Raw genomic sequence first — 14,275 nt, 5'->3', positions numbered from 1 at the left:
TGACACCACTGTACTCTACCCAGGGTGACAGAGCAAGACTCTGTCTCAGCAACACAAAAAAGAAGACAACGAGGACGTTGTAGGTTATTTTATTAGTAATTGTAAGCGTTTCCAATGAAAATGAAAGTAGACTTTTAAACAGTGAAGAGTGTGTGATAGTAAACACAGGCTCTGTAAAGCAGTACTGCAATCAGACGCCAATCAGTAGGTTGAACAGACTATCATTGTTGCTAGTTATTATTTATATGTAAGAATCACAACAGCCCAGTCTTTGGCTGGTTAATAGTATTTACAAATGAGAAAACTGATGTTCAGAGAGGTTATTTAGCACATGCAAAGTCACTCAGTTGGGAAATTTCATCCCAGATACCAGTGACCTCCATGTTGCTAGGCCTAGTGGTCAGTTCTTGTTCTTGTCTGACTTGCTGTCTCCACAGCATTTGACACAGATGGTATTACTCACATCATCTTCAAGGTACTTTCTTAATCAGGCTTCCCATACACCACTTGTCTAGGTTTTCTACTTAGTGTCCCCTTTTTTGGTAAGTGTTTTCAAGTGCAGAGTTACAGTGAGGCTTCTGAATATCACTCTTCATTGACATCCTTCCCAGTTGGTTTAAAATAGAAAGTATGAAGTAATTTTAAGTGATTAGATGAAGTAAAACATTGCATTAAATTGTTCATTTTATATAATTGTATACTAATGAGGATTAGAACCCACTTATTTGAGTAAGAATTCAGCTTCACTGTCTTTTTCTTTAATTAGGTACATCTAGACGATGTTTTTGAGTTATTCAAGTTCTTTTCTGTTGTATGGACCTGTGGTTCTAGCCTTTCAAATCCACTTAACTGCAGTGTGAAAACAGCACTGCAGACTCAAGCTCTCTATGTAGGCTGCGCCATGCTTTCTTCTCAGAAGACACAGTGTAAACACCAACTGGCATCCATATCTTCTCCAGGTATTGAAAGTAGCATTGTTATGCTCTGTCATCACCAGCTGTTCATGCTTTTCCACTAGTATTGCTGCTAGACAGGCTCCCAGCCTAGCCCTGAAGTACTTTTGCATTTATGGTAGTAGACCTGTCATAGTACTCCTGAACATAGGAGAAATGCACTTCGTTATACGTGGAAGCTCAAAGACAGGACACTGCAGTCACGGAGGGCATCGAGTAGAAGGCCACTTTGTCATTGCATCTGTCCTCCGGGCTCTCCACTTTGGGTCCACAGTGAGCTTCTGGCCATACCTTGTCTGTGAGGAGTCTAGAAGAGTTGGCTGATATGTTTTAATATATTTACCAAAATGTTACAAAGTTCAAAAGTAAAAGGTACTATGATTATAATGTAATATAATATTAATTATATATAAATATATGTTATATTCATTAAAATGTTATGTTCAAAGGCAACAGGTACTGATATTATAATATCATATAAATATACAATGTTACCATTATAATAACATATTCATTAAATGTTCAAAAGTAAAAGGTATAGCAATATAACATTGTTTACTAAAATAGACAATATTGCAATTATATAATACATTATGATAATGTAATATGATATTATATGAATTAAGTTTCTGTTATTGCGTTGGGAATCTAAACACTAGTTATAACTTTCTACACAGGTGCATACTCTAACTCAGAGTCTTGCATATAGCAAGTCTTTGCTGAATGAATAAATAAAATTTGTTCTATCACTTGTAAGATGGGGCTGCCTTTTATTTGTTTGTTATGCCTAATCTCAGTATAGTAATTTATTTGCATGACTTAAAGCGAACTTCAAATATTTTTCCAATTTTTATGTAAAATATGCATTTTAAATCTAAATAAAATTAGTTGGAAAAATGAAATTACAAAGATTTTAAATGGAAGAACATTCCTAAAAGCTCATTGCTTAAATAATGTAGTTTTGGTTTATGTTGGGTTTCAGTACCTTACTTGAACATGATAACCTTAGCAGTTAGTGCTTTGAATTTGTCTTTGAATTTGGATTTTTTTTGGGGGGGGAAGGGAAGCTCAACTCTACCATAATAGGGAATGTTAGCAAATAGATGTTTTGGTCTGAAGCTGTCCCTGTGTGAATTCAATTTTCCAGCTATTCATTTCTAATTTTATTTCATAACTTAACTTTATATGAGGACTAGAAAGAATTTCCCACTTTCTTAGGGTGACACAGGTTGATTGTCCCTTATCCGAAGTGCTTGGGACTAGAAGTGTTAGAGTTTTCCAGATTTTGGAATATTTGCATATACATAATGAGATATCTTGGGGCTGGGACCCAGGTCATTTATGTTTCATATACACCTTTAACACATAGACTGAAGGTAATTTTAGACAATATTTTTAATAATTTTTTGCACGAAACAAAGTTTGTGTACATTGAACCATTTTATTACCGTTTGTGGGTGTGCTTGCATATAGGGATCAGGGTGTGCACGGAAAAGATAGATCTCAGCTGAAGGGGCCGGGAGGATAGTTTTTCCCTTGGGATTGCTGAATAAGCTGTTATGTGCCTGCGTTTTGACTGAAACCCATCACATAAGGTCAGGTGTGGAATTTTCCATTTGTGGTATCATGTTGGCACTCAAAAAGTTTCAGATTTTGGAGCATTGGGATTTTGGATTTTTGGATCAGGGATGCTCAACCCACATGAACTTCTCTGGCCTGAAAGCTTGTCAAGTTCTTTTTTAGTATTTCAGAGGCAGATAGATCATTTCTAGCAAAATGTAAATCATTAAAGTTTGTGTCAATAGAAATAAAGCCTAAATAACTAATTACCTTAAAAGGAATTTAGGTATCTCTTTGTCCCAGAGACATCTTTTTAAATACCCCCATGCAGTTGGTCTCACAGACACAGTCTTATGACATCTTCAAAGCAGGTTTTTTGTATGTTGTTGAATGGGTGGGGTGTAGAAAGACAAGGGAAGTTTCTAGATTCTCAGTCTAAAACAAGCATAACACTGAAAATTGACGTTTACAGACAAAACTGTAGACCATGTGGCCTGTATTCTGAATAAAATATTTGGAAATAAGATCTAACAGCATATTTACAAAAATAATCATTTACCCAGATAGAGTTCATGCTAAGAATATAAATTGGGCCGGGCACAGTGGCTCACGCCTGTAATCCTAGCACTCTGGGAGGCCGAGGTGGGTGGATTGTTTGAGCTCAGGAGTTCGAGACCAGCCTGAGCAAGAGCGAGACCCCATCTCTACTAAAATAGAAAGAAATTGTATGGGCAACTAAAATATATATAGAAAAAATTAGCCAGGCCTGGTGGCGCATGCCTGTAGTCCCAGCTACTCGGGAGGCTGAGACAGGAGGATCGCTTGAGCCCAGGAGTTTGAGGTTGCTGTGAGCTAGGCTGACACCACGGCACTCTAGCTCGGGCAACAGAGTGAGACTCTGTCTCAAAAAAAAAAAAAAAATATATATATATATATATATATATATAAATTTGTTGAGTATAAGGAACTGTGTTAATATAATTGACTGTATTAATGTCAAAGGAGAAAACCCGTATAATCATATCCAAAGATCTGAAAAGACATTAGCTAAAAATGAGTAATTATTCCTAATTGACAGCAAAATAGGAGTAACATGATAAAGATATTCTTCGAATCAAAAGCTTGCATTTTCACTTCCTAGAAGCATTCCTGTTAAATTCATCACCTACCATTGAACATAGTCCTAGAAGTACTAGGTGGCAGAAATAGACAAGTTTCAAATACTTATGGAATATATGAATATAATAAAGCTGAAATCCAAGATCTGTGGGGTGCTTATGTGGATTGTTAAATGGGACATCTGGCTAACCATTGGAAACATTTGAAAGTTTGACTCCACCCTCATTCCTTACACAAAAATTTCATTTGCACTAAAGATTTAACCAAAAAAACCTTAGCTCTGTTGTTAGAAGAAAATATGCAGTTACATAGGATCTTTCTCTCTAAATAGAGAGTTTCTAAATTCACTTAAGAGTGGGGAGGGCCTTCCCGAGCAACAGAAAAAACTAGAAGAAAAATTGGACTAAAATTTCTCCATCAAAAAGTAAAGTCAAAACACATCAATCTGGGACAAAATATTTGCAAAGCACGATGTGCAAATGGATCATTTCCTGCACACACTTCTGTGAGGATGGGTGTATATTGGGGTGTTTGTTGCAGCATTGTTGTGATGCCAAAAGACTAGAAACCCAAACTTCACCAGTAAGGTACTGGTCTAAAAAATATGGAAAATACAGTAGAGTACTTTACAATTAGAATGATTTAATTTAGATATGTATGCCCTTACATGGAAAATATCTCCAAATACACTGAGATGTGATAGCAGTTGGTGCAGAACAGCGTACATAATATGCTCTCGTTTGGATATTTTCAAAAGAATACACAAGATAACATATGCCTAACATTTTTCTGGAGTAGCAAACAAATAATTAAACAATGAATTGTCTTCAGAGAAGGAGTTTGAGTTGAGAAGGAAACTTTTTATCATCTATACCTTTGGTAATATGTAAATTTTATCATGTTCCAGTTTTAAAAGTTGTTACTTAATTTTTTTTCCCTTTGGTTTTAGTGGTGATATCTCTACTCATTAATCTGGGAAGCCCCATAAAAGAAGTCCGAAGGGCTGCCATTCAGTGTCTCCAGACCCTCAGCAAAGTAGCGTCCCCGTTTCATTTGGTAATAGATCGTTTGGTTCCCAAGGCAGAGGAGATCACCTCAGACGCCACCTATGTTGTTCAGGTAAACTCACTGGCAAAGAAGATAGAGTGATAGGAGTGTGTACATACCTGTGTGTACCCATGAACAACTTTCTCCATTCTTGACATTTTGCTTTGTTGGGATTTCAGTGGACCAAGTCATTGACTTTAGAAACTGATAGGTCAATATCCGTCCATCTTTTCCCCCTTATTTTTAAATGATAGCAATACCGTATTTCAATATTATATCTTTTCATTGGATAAAAGACCAGTGTTTGGCTTTTCCTAATAAGCTAACTGTAAGGGCAAATGGAAAATTATGAGGACTGTCACATCATTTGGGTAGAATCTTCCATAATTAGTACATTTAGCCTTTGTAGTTACTTAACTGTTTTGTATCTGATTTTCTTTTTTGTATCCTAGGACTTGGGTACTTTATTTGAGGACCTACAGAGAGAAAAGAAACTAAAATCTTACCAGAAGTTGTCTGAAACTTTGAAAACCCTACTTAATTGTGTATATAGTTGCCCATCTTATATTGCAAAAGATTTGATGAAAGTACTTCAGGAAGTCAACAATGAGGTATGTGTAATTTAAGTGGGTTGTACATGTTATGTGATGTTACTAAAGAATTTTAACTGTTCATGTATAAGGAAGACATTTCCAAGAGTTAAGTGCATGTACTCAGAAGTGACAGTTGTCATAAAATTTGGAGGGGGGAGAGTTGAGGTACAGAACAAAAGATATAGGATATAAAAACAAGTATTGGTGAGTTTCTTTTCATTTTAAAATTAGTTGTGTTGTCTCTGTCTAATCATTAAGTTGGCCTTATGGGGCTACACTGCTGAAGAACTGTTGGTTTGTGTCTGTTTTTCAAGTGAAAATTCTCCACAAGGGAATGTATTTGGACATAAAAGTCTATGAGATTCCAAAATCATTTGCTCATTCATGAAATTTATGTTTTTGTACGTTTTTTTATGGGGGAAAATTCATAGCTTTCCTTATGTTCTCAAGGAAGCTTGTGATACCAAAGAAAGTGGTTGTGAAGCACTTGTTTATGTGATGGTATGTGCTTATCAGCAGAGAAAAAGTTCTTTCATCCTCGTGTTCCAAAAATGCCTGTGTGCTTCATCAGTCTTACACTGACTGGAGACTTAAGAAAACTAAAACGGGTAAAATGGAATGAAGACCATTTGATTATATTTTCTTGGTAGAAGCAAACAAATCACATTTATCAGGTCTAAGTCATCCTTGGTATAGTTTAAAGTAGGAGTTGACAAACTTCTTGTGTAAAGGACCAAGATAGTAAATACTTTAGGCTCTGTGGGTCATACAGTCTCTGTTGCAACTGCTGGTCTTGGCCGTTGTATCAGGAAAGTACCATAGACAGTGTGTAAACAAATGAACGTGGCTGTGTTTCAATAAAATTTATAAAAACGGTCCAGTGAGTTTGGCCCACAAGCCATAGTTTGGCTCCTGCTTTAGTTATTAAAGACTGAGTGCCTTAGTATAGATTAATAGCTGCCTCCATGTCTAAGTGGTCATCATTGTTGGGTTTTTTTTCTCTTGGCTAAACTCCCAGGCTTCCAACAGGGTATCTTTGGATGTCTTTGTAGAGTGATTGAAAACATATTAGTCTTGGGAACTATTTACTAACAAGTTTTCCAATCTTTAGATGGTGCTTTCTCAGCTGTTGCCTGTGATTGAACAACTACTAGAAAAGATTGAGAAGAAGACCATTGCTGTCCTGAAAGATGAGGCCATTGTTCTGCATCACACTCTGGGAAAATACAATGAATATTCAGCTTCCCTTTTACATAAGGACCCAAAGAGTCTAGATATATTTGTAAAAGCTGTGCACACAACAAAGGAACTTTATACAGAAATGCCAACCATTCAGATCACAGCCCTTGAAAAGGTCAGGGACTTCTTTCAGAAACCAAAACATAGTCAAGCACTTAAAAATCTGTCCTGTTTTATTTGGAAAAGATAATTATTGGTGGACTGGGCATGTTTTAAAGGATTGTGATGTATTTGGCCCATTTTGCAAAACTGAATGTTGTACATGGGTCATTAAAAAGAATTGCATTTTAACTGACAAAATGGGAAACAATTTTATATTGTGAGAGAAAACCATTTTTGGAGCTCAGAGTACTTGTTCATTGAACTTAATTGCCTTTTTTCTACTTCCTCTAGATCACAAAACCATTTTTCGCAGCTATATCAGATGAAAAAGTTCAGCAGAAGCTTTTGCAAATGTTGTTTGATTTATTGGTGAACTGTAAAAACTCACATTGTGCTCAGACTGTTAGCAGTGTTTTTAAAGGGGTAAGTTGCAAACTTCCTGTAATTTGTTTGTTAATGTTTAGCATCTTTCGAGAGACACCACGTTTAAGTGTTCTGCACTTCACAGTGCTTGTAAGAGGCCATATGTTACCATTAATAAGAATCATGAGAAAGTAGGTCATAGAGAGGCACAAAATCAAAATTATAAGTCTTTACCATTATTTTTCTTGTATGAAGTATTGATAGTTTTAACCAGGTGGGGTGTATGTGTGTGTGTTAGTTTGGTTTTTGCTCACATTAGGTGGGATCTACCTGTTTTATGCAAGGAATAGGAATAAGTGAGCAGCTTGTTGTTGAACTAGGTGACAGATGATTCTACTTAATTTAAACAGTTGTTTAATGACATGTACGATGGAATTAAGAATCTGCTTATTGGTTTTATCTGCATGGTGAAGCCTAGCTACCTCAGAGTAACCACCTGGTTATTCTGTTTTTTGTTTTGTTTTGTTTCTAGGAAAAAAACACATTTACAAATATATAGAAGTGAAGTCCCAGTAGCCAGACTCAGTAGTTCTTAGAATTTTAACATATTTACTTAATTTTTTCCCTTTTTCTTTGCTAAAGTATTTTAAAATATATTGCAAAGCATCATGCACTTTTTAATCCCTATATGCTTCAGTCAGCATCTTTTAAAAAGTGGACATTTTCTTATATGACTATAATGTCATTATCACACCTGAAAAAAATAGTAATTCCTTGATGTCATCTAATTAATTGCCCATTCCATAATCATACATCCATGGTTTTCTCAAAAGTATTTTTTATAGTTATTTTCCTTTAGTCAGAATGCAAACATTTAGTTGTGATGTTGGGACCTTTAAAAAAGAGATTTCTGGATCCCACTCCATATCTACAGAATCTCTGGGGCTGTTTGATTCCTTACCAGTTGATTAGGATATACATACCTGGTTTAGCACGTGGAGCCAATCAGTGTGGGTGATTCTGTGTCTAGTTACCAGTTTTCCACTCTGAGGGGTGAACCTGAAATTGAGTGACTCTGGGGTGGAGAAATGACGGCCTGTGATGAGGACAAGCACAAGGCTGTAACTTGAGAGCCGAGACAAAGCACATAGAAAGCAAGTGCATGGTAGTAGGAGAGCTCAGTTCAAATGAAAATCTAAAGCTGAATTTATGTTGGGTAGCACTAGATTGCTTTTGGTGTACACCTCCCTCCCTACTTTCCTTGCTTCTCATTCTGATTTTTCAAGAGGTCTGTAACAAGGTAGTCGCAGCAAATGGTGGGAGGAAGCAGGTGCTTTTCCAGAAAGTCATTCTTCCCTCTCAGTTAAGTAAGCGCTTCCTAGGGGATAATGTCTAATTCTAGTCTTAATAGTTTTAAAGGAGTGTGGGGAAGAATTAGAATCACAAAGGTAACACATATTTAACAGGCTTTGAATATAGTGCTTAATTAAGTGCTGGTTGAATTGAGCTAAGATTTAGTCCAAAGGGGAGCATCGTAAAGCATTTAAAGGATTACTAAAAGGAAAGTGTTAACTGAAATTCCTCTGTCTTCTATCTCAGTGGACAGCCGACTAGAGAGCATATGAGATATTTCCTAGACATGCCGTATCAGCCAAAGATAAGACTGATCTTAAATGTAAAGCAGCTGTACTTTTTCACTATTAAAATTATTTTGATTACCAAAATGCACTCTATTATATGAAACACTTTCTTGTGCTTTGTGTCAATAAATATGTATCATATATGAAATAACTATGTACTGATATGAGTAGATTTCCAAGACACAAGTGAAACAAATCAAGAAACAAAGCAATGTGTGTATGTGCTCCTGTTTATGTGTTTTTTTAGTCTTTACATAGCTGTTGGTATATGGAAAAATTTCCCAAGGGGTGCATAAAAAATTTGTCAGTGATGTTTGCCTGTGGGGATTTGCTGGGCTATAGACTGGTATGGAGACATAAAAGTGGACATAAATGCTTTTGTCATTTGTCTTTTTAGTCAATGTTTATTGCTCTTATTTTATCCCAATGAATTATATTATCAACATTCTTCCTTCAATGTTTCAGATTTCTGTTAACGCAGAACAAATCAGAATAGAACTGGAGCCACCAGATAAAGCTAAATCCTTGGGCACAATACAGCAAACAAGAAGGCAAAAAATGCAGCAGAAGTAAGAGCTATGAATGCATTGAGAACATGCTGTTGTTCCTCAGGCTCTGAATGTTATGAAACCATTGAGATTATTTGATACCCATCAATACGGCATCATCGGGCACAGTAGTTTTTACTTAGCAACGATAGTGTTTAGTTTCCTAACTTTTTGTTTTCTCTGTTTCCCAGAAAATCACAAGATCTGGAATCCATTCAGGAAGTTGGAGGTTCCTACTGGCAAAGAGTAACCCTCATCCTGGAATTACTGCAGCACAAAAAGAAACTCAAAAGTCCTCACATACTGATGCCAACCCTTTTTAACTTGCTATCAAGGTAGTGACACTTGGTTTTTATCTGTGAGAGAATAGGATTCTAATTCTTGCTCATCTTATTTTATTTAACATTCTCTTTTCAACATACTGTCTTCTTACCTAGATAGTCTGTAGAATACAGCAAGTTTTGTAGTTGAAAAATTAAAAGAATGGTTTGAGGTACACATTGCCAGTACTCCAAACTGACCTTTATCCTGTATTATGTAGTAAACAACTACTCATTTTAAAGCCTACTTTCCTTCTGAACTTTCACCCTCATGCCCAAGACATCTTTACTTGTATTTAAAGATATAGTGTGGTACCTGCTGTATTTTTTAGGTATAAATTATTAAATAGATGGCTATAGAGTATGTCACTGAATTGTAGAGTATGCTTTCATGTGAAAAGCAAAATAATTCTCAAGGTTGTCCTCTAAGATTTCAAATAGGCTAATGGAAAGTACAATAGAGAGGAAGGGTAATTTGATGTAAGCACCCGCGTGAGAAAAAATTAAGAGTTAGAAATCTTACATCTTGTTTATAGACTCTGTGTTTGCTGATAGTATTTTAGTTAGTCCTTATTTAATATAAGTTCTGAACAATAGTCATTAATGCAGCAATGAATTGTCCAACTTTTATATCTCCCATCATTTCTCTTCTGGGCATCCTGAAGGTGTTTGGAACCTTTGCCACCAGAGCAGGGAAATATGGAATACACCAAACAATTAATTCTTGGTTGTCTGTTCAACATCTGCCAAAAACTCTCTCCAGATGGTGGCAGAATACCCAAAGGTATGTACTTGTTGAAAGAGTAGCGAAATTATCTACTTTGCTTGTGAGCGTACCTGCCACTTAGATTTTTTTTCTTTCTTACCACTTCAGATGTTGTAGATGAGGAGAAGTTCAACGTGGAATTGATAGTTCAGTGCATCCGCCTTTCAGAGATGCCTCAAACCCATCACCACGCCCTTTTGCTTTTGGGCACTGTTGCTGGAATATTTCCGGTAAGTGTTAATGATTTAAGATTATAGCAGATATTTCAGATACATTTCTTTCATGGACATGCATTGACACGTACTGATTTGAATTCATTTAGTCTTTGGGGTCTTCTAGCATGTGGGACTCTTAGTCCTGCCTCTTAGTAGCTGGGACATTGTGGGCAGGTGGATCTTGCTGAGCTTCACTTACCCTTTTTATAAAGTGAGAATGAATAATAGTAACCTTCTTCATAGGATTGTTGTGAGAATTTAATTGGATAATTTATGGTTAGCATTTAGTGCAGTACCTGACACACTGTCACTATCCAATGAGACAGTGAGTGTTAGTGTTATTTGGACAAAATTAGTATGCATTAATCTTCAGATAGTATATAAACAGCTTTTGACCAGTGACATAAGAAAATTAATTTGATTATAAACGACCTCATTTAAAGAAATCATGTCTCATATAAAATATGTTACTTAAGAATTTTTGAAGAGATTGTAACTAATTTCGTATTAGGGATTTAGGTCAGAGGTTCTTAACCTAGGGTTCCCTGTGAGCTTTAGAGGGTCTTAATCTGCCGAAATCATGTGCAATATTTTGTGTGTATGGGATTTTTTTTCTCTGAGAGTCTGTAGCTCTGAAAGGGGTTGATAATCTAGAAACAATTAAGAATCATTGATGTTTTTCCTTTGTTTTTATTGAAATGTAGTTCATGTGCCATAAAATTCACCCATTTAAAATGTATTATTAAGTGGGTTTAGCATATTCACAAAGTTATGTAATCATCACCACAATCTAGTTTTAGAACACTTTTATTACCCCAAATAGAAACCCAATACCCATTAGCAGTCACTCTTTCTCCCCCAACCCCTCAAAGCCTCCTACTCCCTCACCAGCACTTTCTGGCCCCTGGCAACCACTAATCTACTTTTTGTCTCTATGGATTTGCCTATTCCGGACATTTTATATACATGGAGTCATACAGCGTGTGGCCTTCTGTGTCTGGCTTCTTTCACTTAGCATAATGCTTTTAAGGTTCATCCATGTTGAAGCTTGAGTCAGCATTCCTTTTTAATGGCTGAATAATAGTCCATTGTATGTATATACCACATTTTATTTATGTGTTCATCTGTTGATGGACATTTGGCGGGGGTTGTTTCTTCTTTTGGGCTATTACTAATTATATTGCTAAGACCATTTACATATGAGGTTTTGTGTTGGACATGTTTTCATTTCTCTTGGGGATATATACCTAGAAGTAGAATTGCTGGGTCATGGGGTAACTCTGTGTTTAACTTTTTGAGTAACTTGTCAGGCTGTTTTCCAGTGTGGCTGCACCTTTTGTCTCCACCAGCAGTCTATGAGGGTTCCAATATATTCACATCCTTGCCTGTACTAATTATTGTCTGTCTTTTTATTATAGCCATCTTAGTGGGTATGAAAATGTTATCTTGTGATTTCGATTTTGTAATTCCATAATAATGATGTTGAATATTTTTTCATATGCTTATATGCCTTCTCTGTTTGTGTATTCCTTTTTTTTTTTTTTAGAGACAGGGTCTTGCTTTGTTGTCCAGGTGCTAGAGTGCAGTGGCATGATCATAGCTTGCTGCAGCCTCAAACTCCTGGGTTCAAGCAATCTTCCTGCCTTAACCTCCCTAAGTAGCTGGGACTACAGGCGACAGCCACCATGCCTGCTGGCTAATTTTTTTATTTTTTGTAGAAATGGAGTCTTGTCACATTGTCCAGGTTCGATTCAAACTCCTGACCTTCAGCGATCCTCCCACCTTGGCCTCCCAAAGTACTGGTATTGCAGGTGTGAACCACCACAGCCTGGCCTGCTATTTGGATATTTTCTTCGGAGAAATGTCTTTTCAAATTCTTTGCCCATTTTTAAATCTGTTGTTTCTCTTTTTATTGGTGAGTTGTAGTGAATCATTGATATTTGATATGTTTGAAATAGAAAATATTGACAGTTGTATTTTCTTTCAGGATAAAGTTTTACACAATATCATGTCTATTTTCACATTTATGGGAGCCAATGTCATGCGCCTTGATGATGCTTATAGTTTTCAAGTTATTAACAAGACAGTGAAAATGGTTATTCCAGCACTTATTCAGGTAAGCTGTCATCATTAGTATTTTTTTTAATTTTGCATATAAATGACATTAAAAGCCTTTCTGAAATGCACAAGTACTTGTGCCTCTTAAATTTTAGGATAGTGAAGCTAAGAAGCAGTGTTGGCAATAATGTCTTTCCCAGGCATCTGAACAAACGTAGCTGGTTCTGCTGTGCTGCGAGGGTGTATCTATAAAAGTGTCTTAACATTCTGATAGGATGGATTTACATCTACTGTCTATTTCAGGACATCACTTCAGTTTGCTAAGACCCTTTTGTAGGTTTATGAGGGCAGGAACTTTTAGAGCTACAGTGGCAAATTTATTAACATGCAATTCAACAAATGTTTACCGAACATTCTATCAGAACCAAGTACTCAGAAGTGAGATGTTGTCTCTGCCAGTAAGGAATGAACAATTTGAAGGTCAAAAGTAGCCTCAAAGATGAGAGAGCTTGGTTGTCTACTTGAGTTTTCTGTTTACGCCCCCTACTTGTTAAATGATGTCTTTTCTCATGCTACTGACCATTCTGGGGACGATGGTATTCAGCGCCTTTTCCTTTTAATCTTGGTGTCAGATTGGTGTTGTCAGTGTCCAACAAGTTGGCAATTACAGGACATATACACAAAAATAATAATAACTATATGTATTAATATGATATATGCCAATGGAATAAACAAATGCTGAAGGCTTTAGAATAGGAAGAAGTCTGTATGGGCCAGGATAATCAGAAAATACCTTAAGAAATAGAATTTGAGCTGGCGTGAAAGAAGGAAAGGATTTTTTAGTGAAATGGCAGAGCCCATAGCATGAGAAAAGTCATGGTCTAGGAATGTGCACAGAGTGTTTGGAGAATGTAACGTAGGTCGATTTCATGGAGAACAGAGGGTTGGAACAGGCAGGCATTGGTTTATTGACTCATTCAAGTGTTTGTTTATTCTGTCATTCATTCTGTCATACAGGCAACAACGATATTTTGATCACCAGCACCAGAGTAAAATGGTTGGAACTTGATTCTGAGAGCAGCAGGGAGTTAGTGGTCTTTTCTGTGCTCTGCTTCTCTTGATTATACCCATTCTTCTCGAGGCACAACCCAAGTCCTGTGTGGTCTGTGTCTGAGCAGAGTTGACATTGTGCCACGCCTTTGGCATCTGCTCTTTACTGCTTCCTGTTATCTTTTCACATGTGTGTCTTGTTTCATGCAGATTATAAATATTCTTTGGGGCAGGGCTCACATCTTACACTTTGTATTTCCCTCAGGGCTAAATAGTGCCTGGGACATGACAGACACTCACTGAGTATTTGTTAGGTCTTTGATTATGAAAATTCTTTTGGTAACTTTTTGGGGCACATTTGAAAGCCTTATCTTATCCACTTAAAGCTCATTTTGTGGAGGGTTATTTGCACCTACTCATTGTCCCTGCTTGCTGTTCTACAGTCTGATAGCGGAGACTCCAGAGAAGTCACAAGAAACATTGAAGAAATCGTGGTGAAAATCATTCATGTGTTTGTGGACGCACTGCCACATGTTCCAGAGCACAGGCGCCTGCCCATCCTTGTTCAGCTCATTGATACGCTAGGGGCAGAAAAATTCCTCTGGGTTCTCCTCGTCTTGCTCTTTGAACAGTATGTCACAAAAACAGTGCTGGTGGCAGCCTATGGAGAAAAGGTCAGAACATGGGATGCGGGGGATGAGG

The 14,275-nt window shown here is 36.8% G+C and overlaps 1 protein-coding gene across 1 annotated transcript in view; it reads left to right on the top strand.

Annotated features, from left to right (window-relative positions):
* Positions 1 to 14,275, top strand: part of HEATR1 (HEAT repeat containing 1) — a 48,501-nt gene that overhangs the window by 19,059 nt on the left and 15,167 nt on the right. Inside the window, exons 20-30 of the mRNA XM_069484568.1 lie at positions 767 to 959; positions 4,582 to 4,751; positions 5,132 to 5,290; positions 6,384 to 6,626; positions 6,905 to 7,036; positions 9,082 to 9,185; positions 9,356 to 9,499; positions 10,150 to 10,268; positions 10,359 to 10,480; positions 12,453 to 12,581; positions 14,017 to 14,247. Of these exons, the coding sequence (XP_069340669.1) occupies positions 767 to 959; positions 4,582 to 4,751; positions 5,132 to 5,290; positions 6,384 to 6,626; positions 6,905 to 7,036; positions 9,082 to 9,185; positions 9,356 to 9,499; positions 10,150 to 10,268; positions 10,359 to 10,480; positions 12,453 to 12,581; positions 14,017 to 14,247 (1,746 nt within the window). The remainder of the gene's footprint in view (positions 1 to 766; positions 960 to 4,581; positions 4,752 to 5,131; positions 5,291 to 6,383; positions 6,627 to 6,904; positions 7,037 to 9,081; positions 9,186 to 9,355; positions 9,500 to 10,149; positions 10,269 to 10,358; positions 10,481 to 12,452; positions 12,582 to 14,016; positions 14,248 to 14,275) is intronic.

The sequence above is a fragment of the Eulemur rufifrons genome, chromosome 11 (assembly GCF_041146395.1).
Source record: "Eulemur rufifrons isolate Redbay chromosome 11, OSU_ERuf_1, whole genome shotgun sequence".
Taxonomy (NCBI): domain Eukaryota; kingdom Metazoa; phylum Chordata; class Mammalia; order Primates; family Lemuridae; genus Eulemur; species Eulemur rufifrons.
Note: the sequence above shows the minus strand (reverse complement) of the source record. Positions and strands in the feature narration are given on the sequence as shown.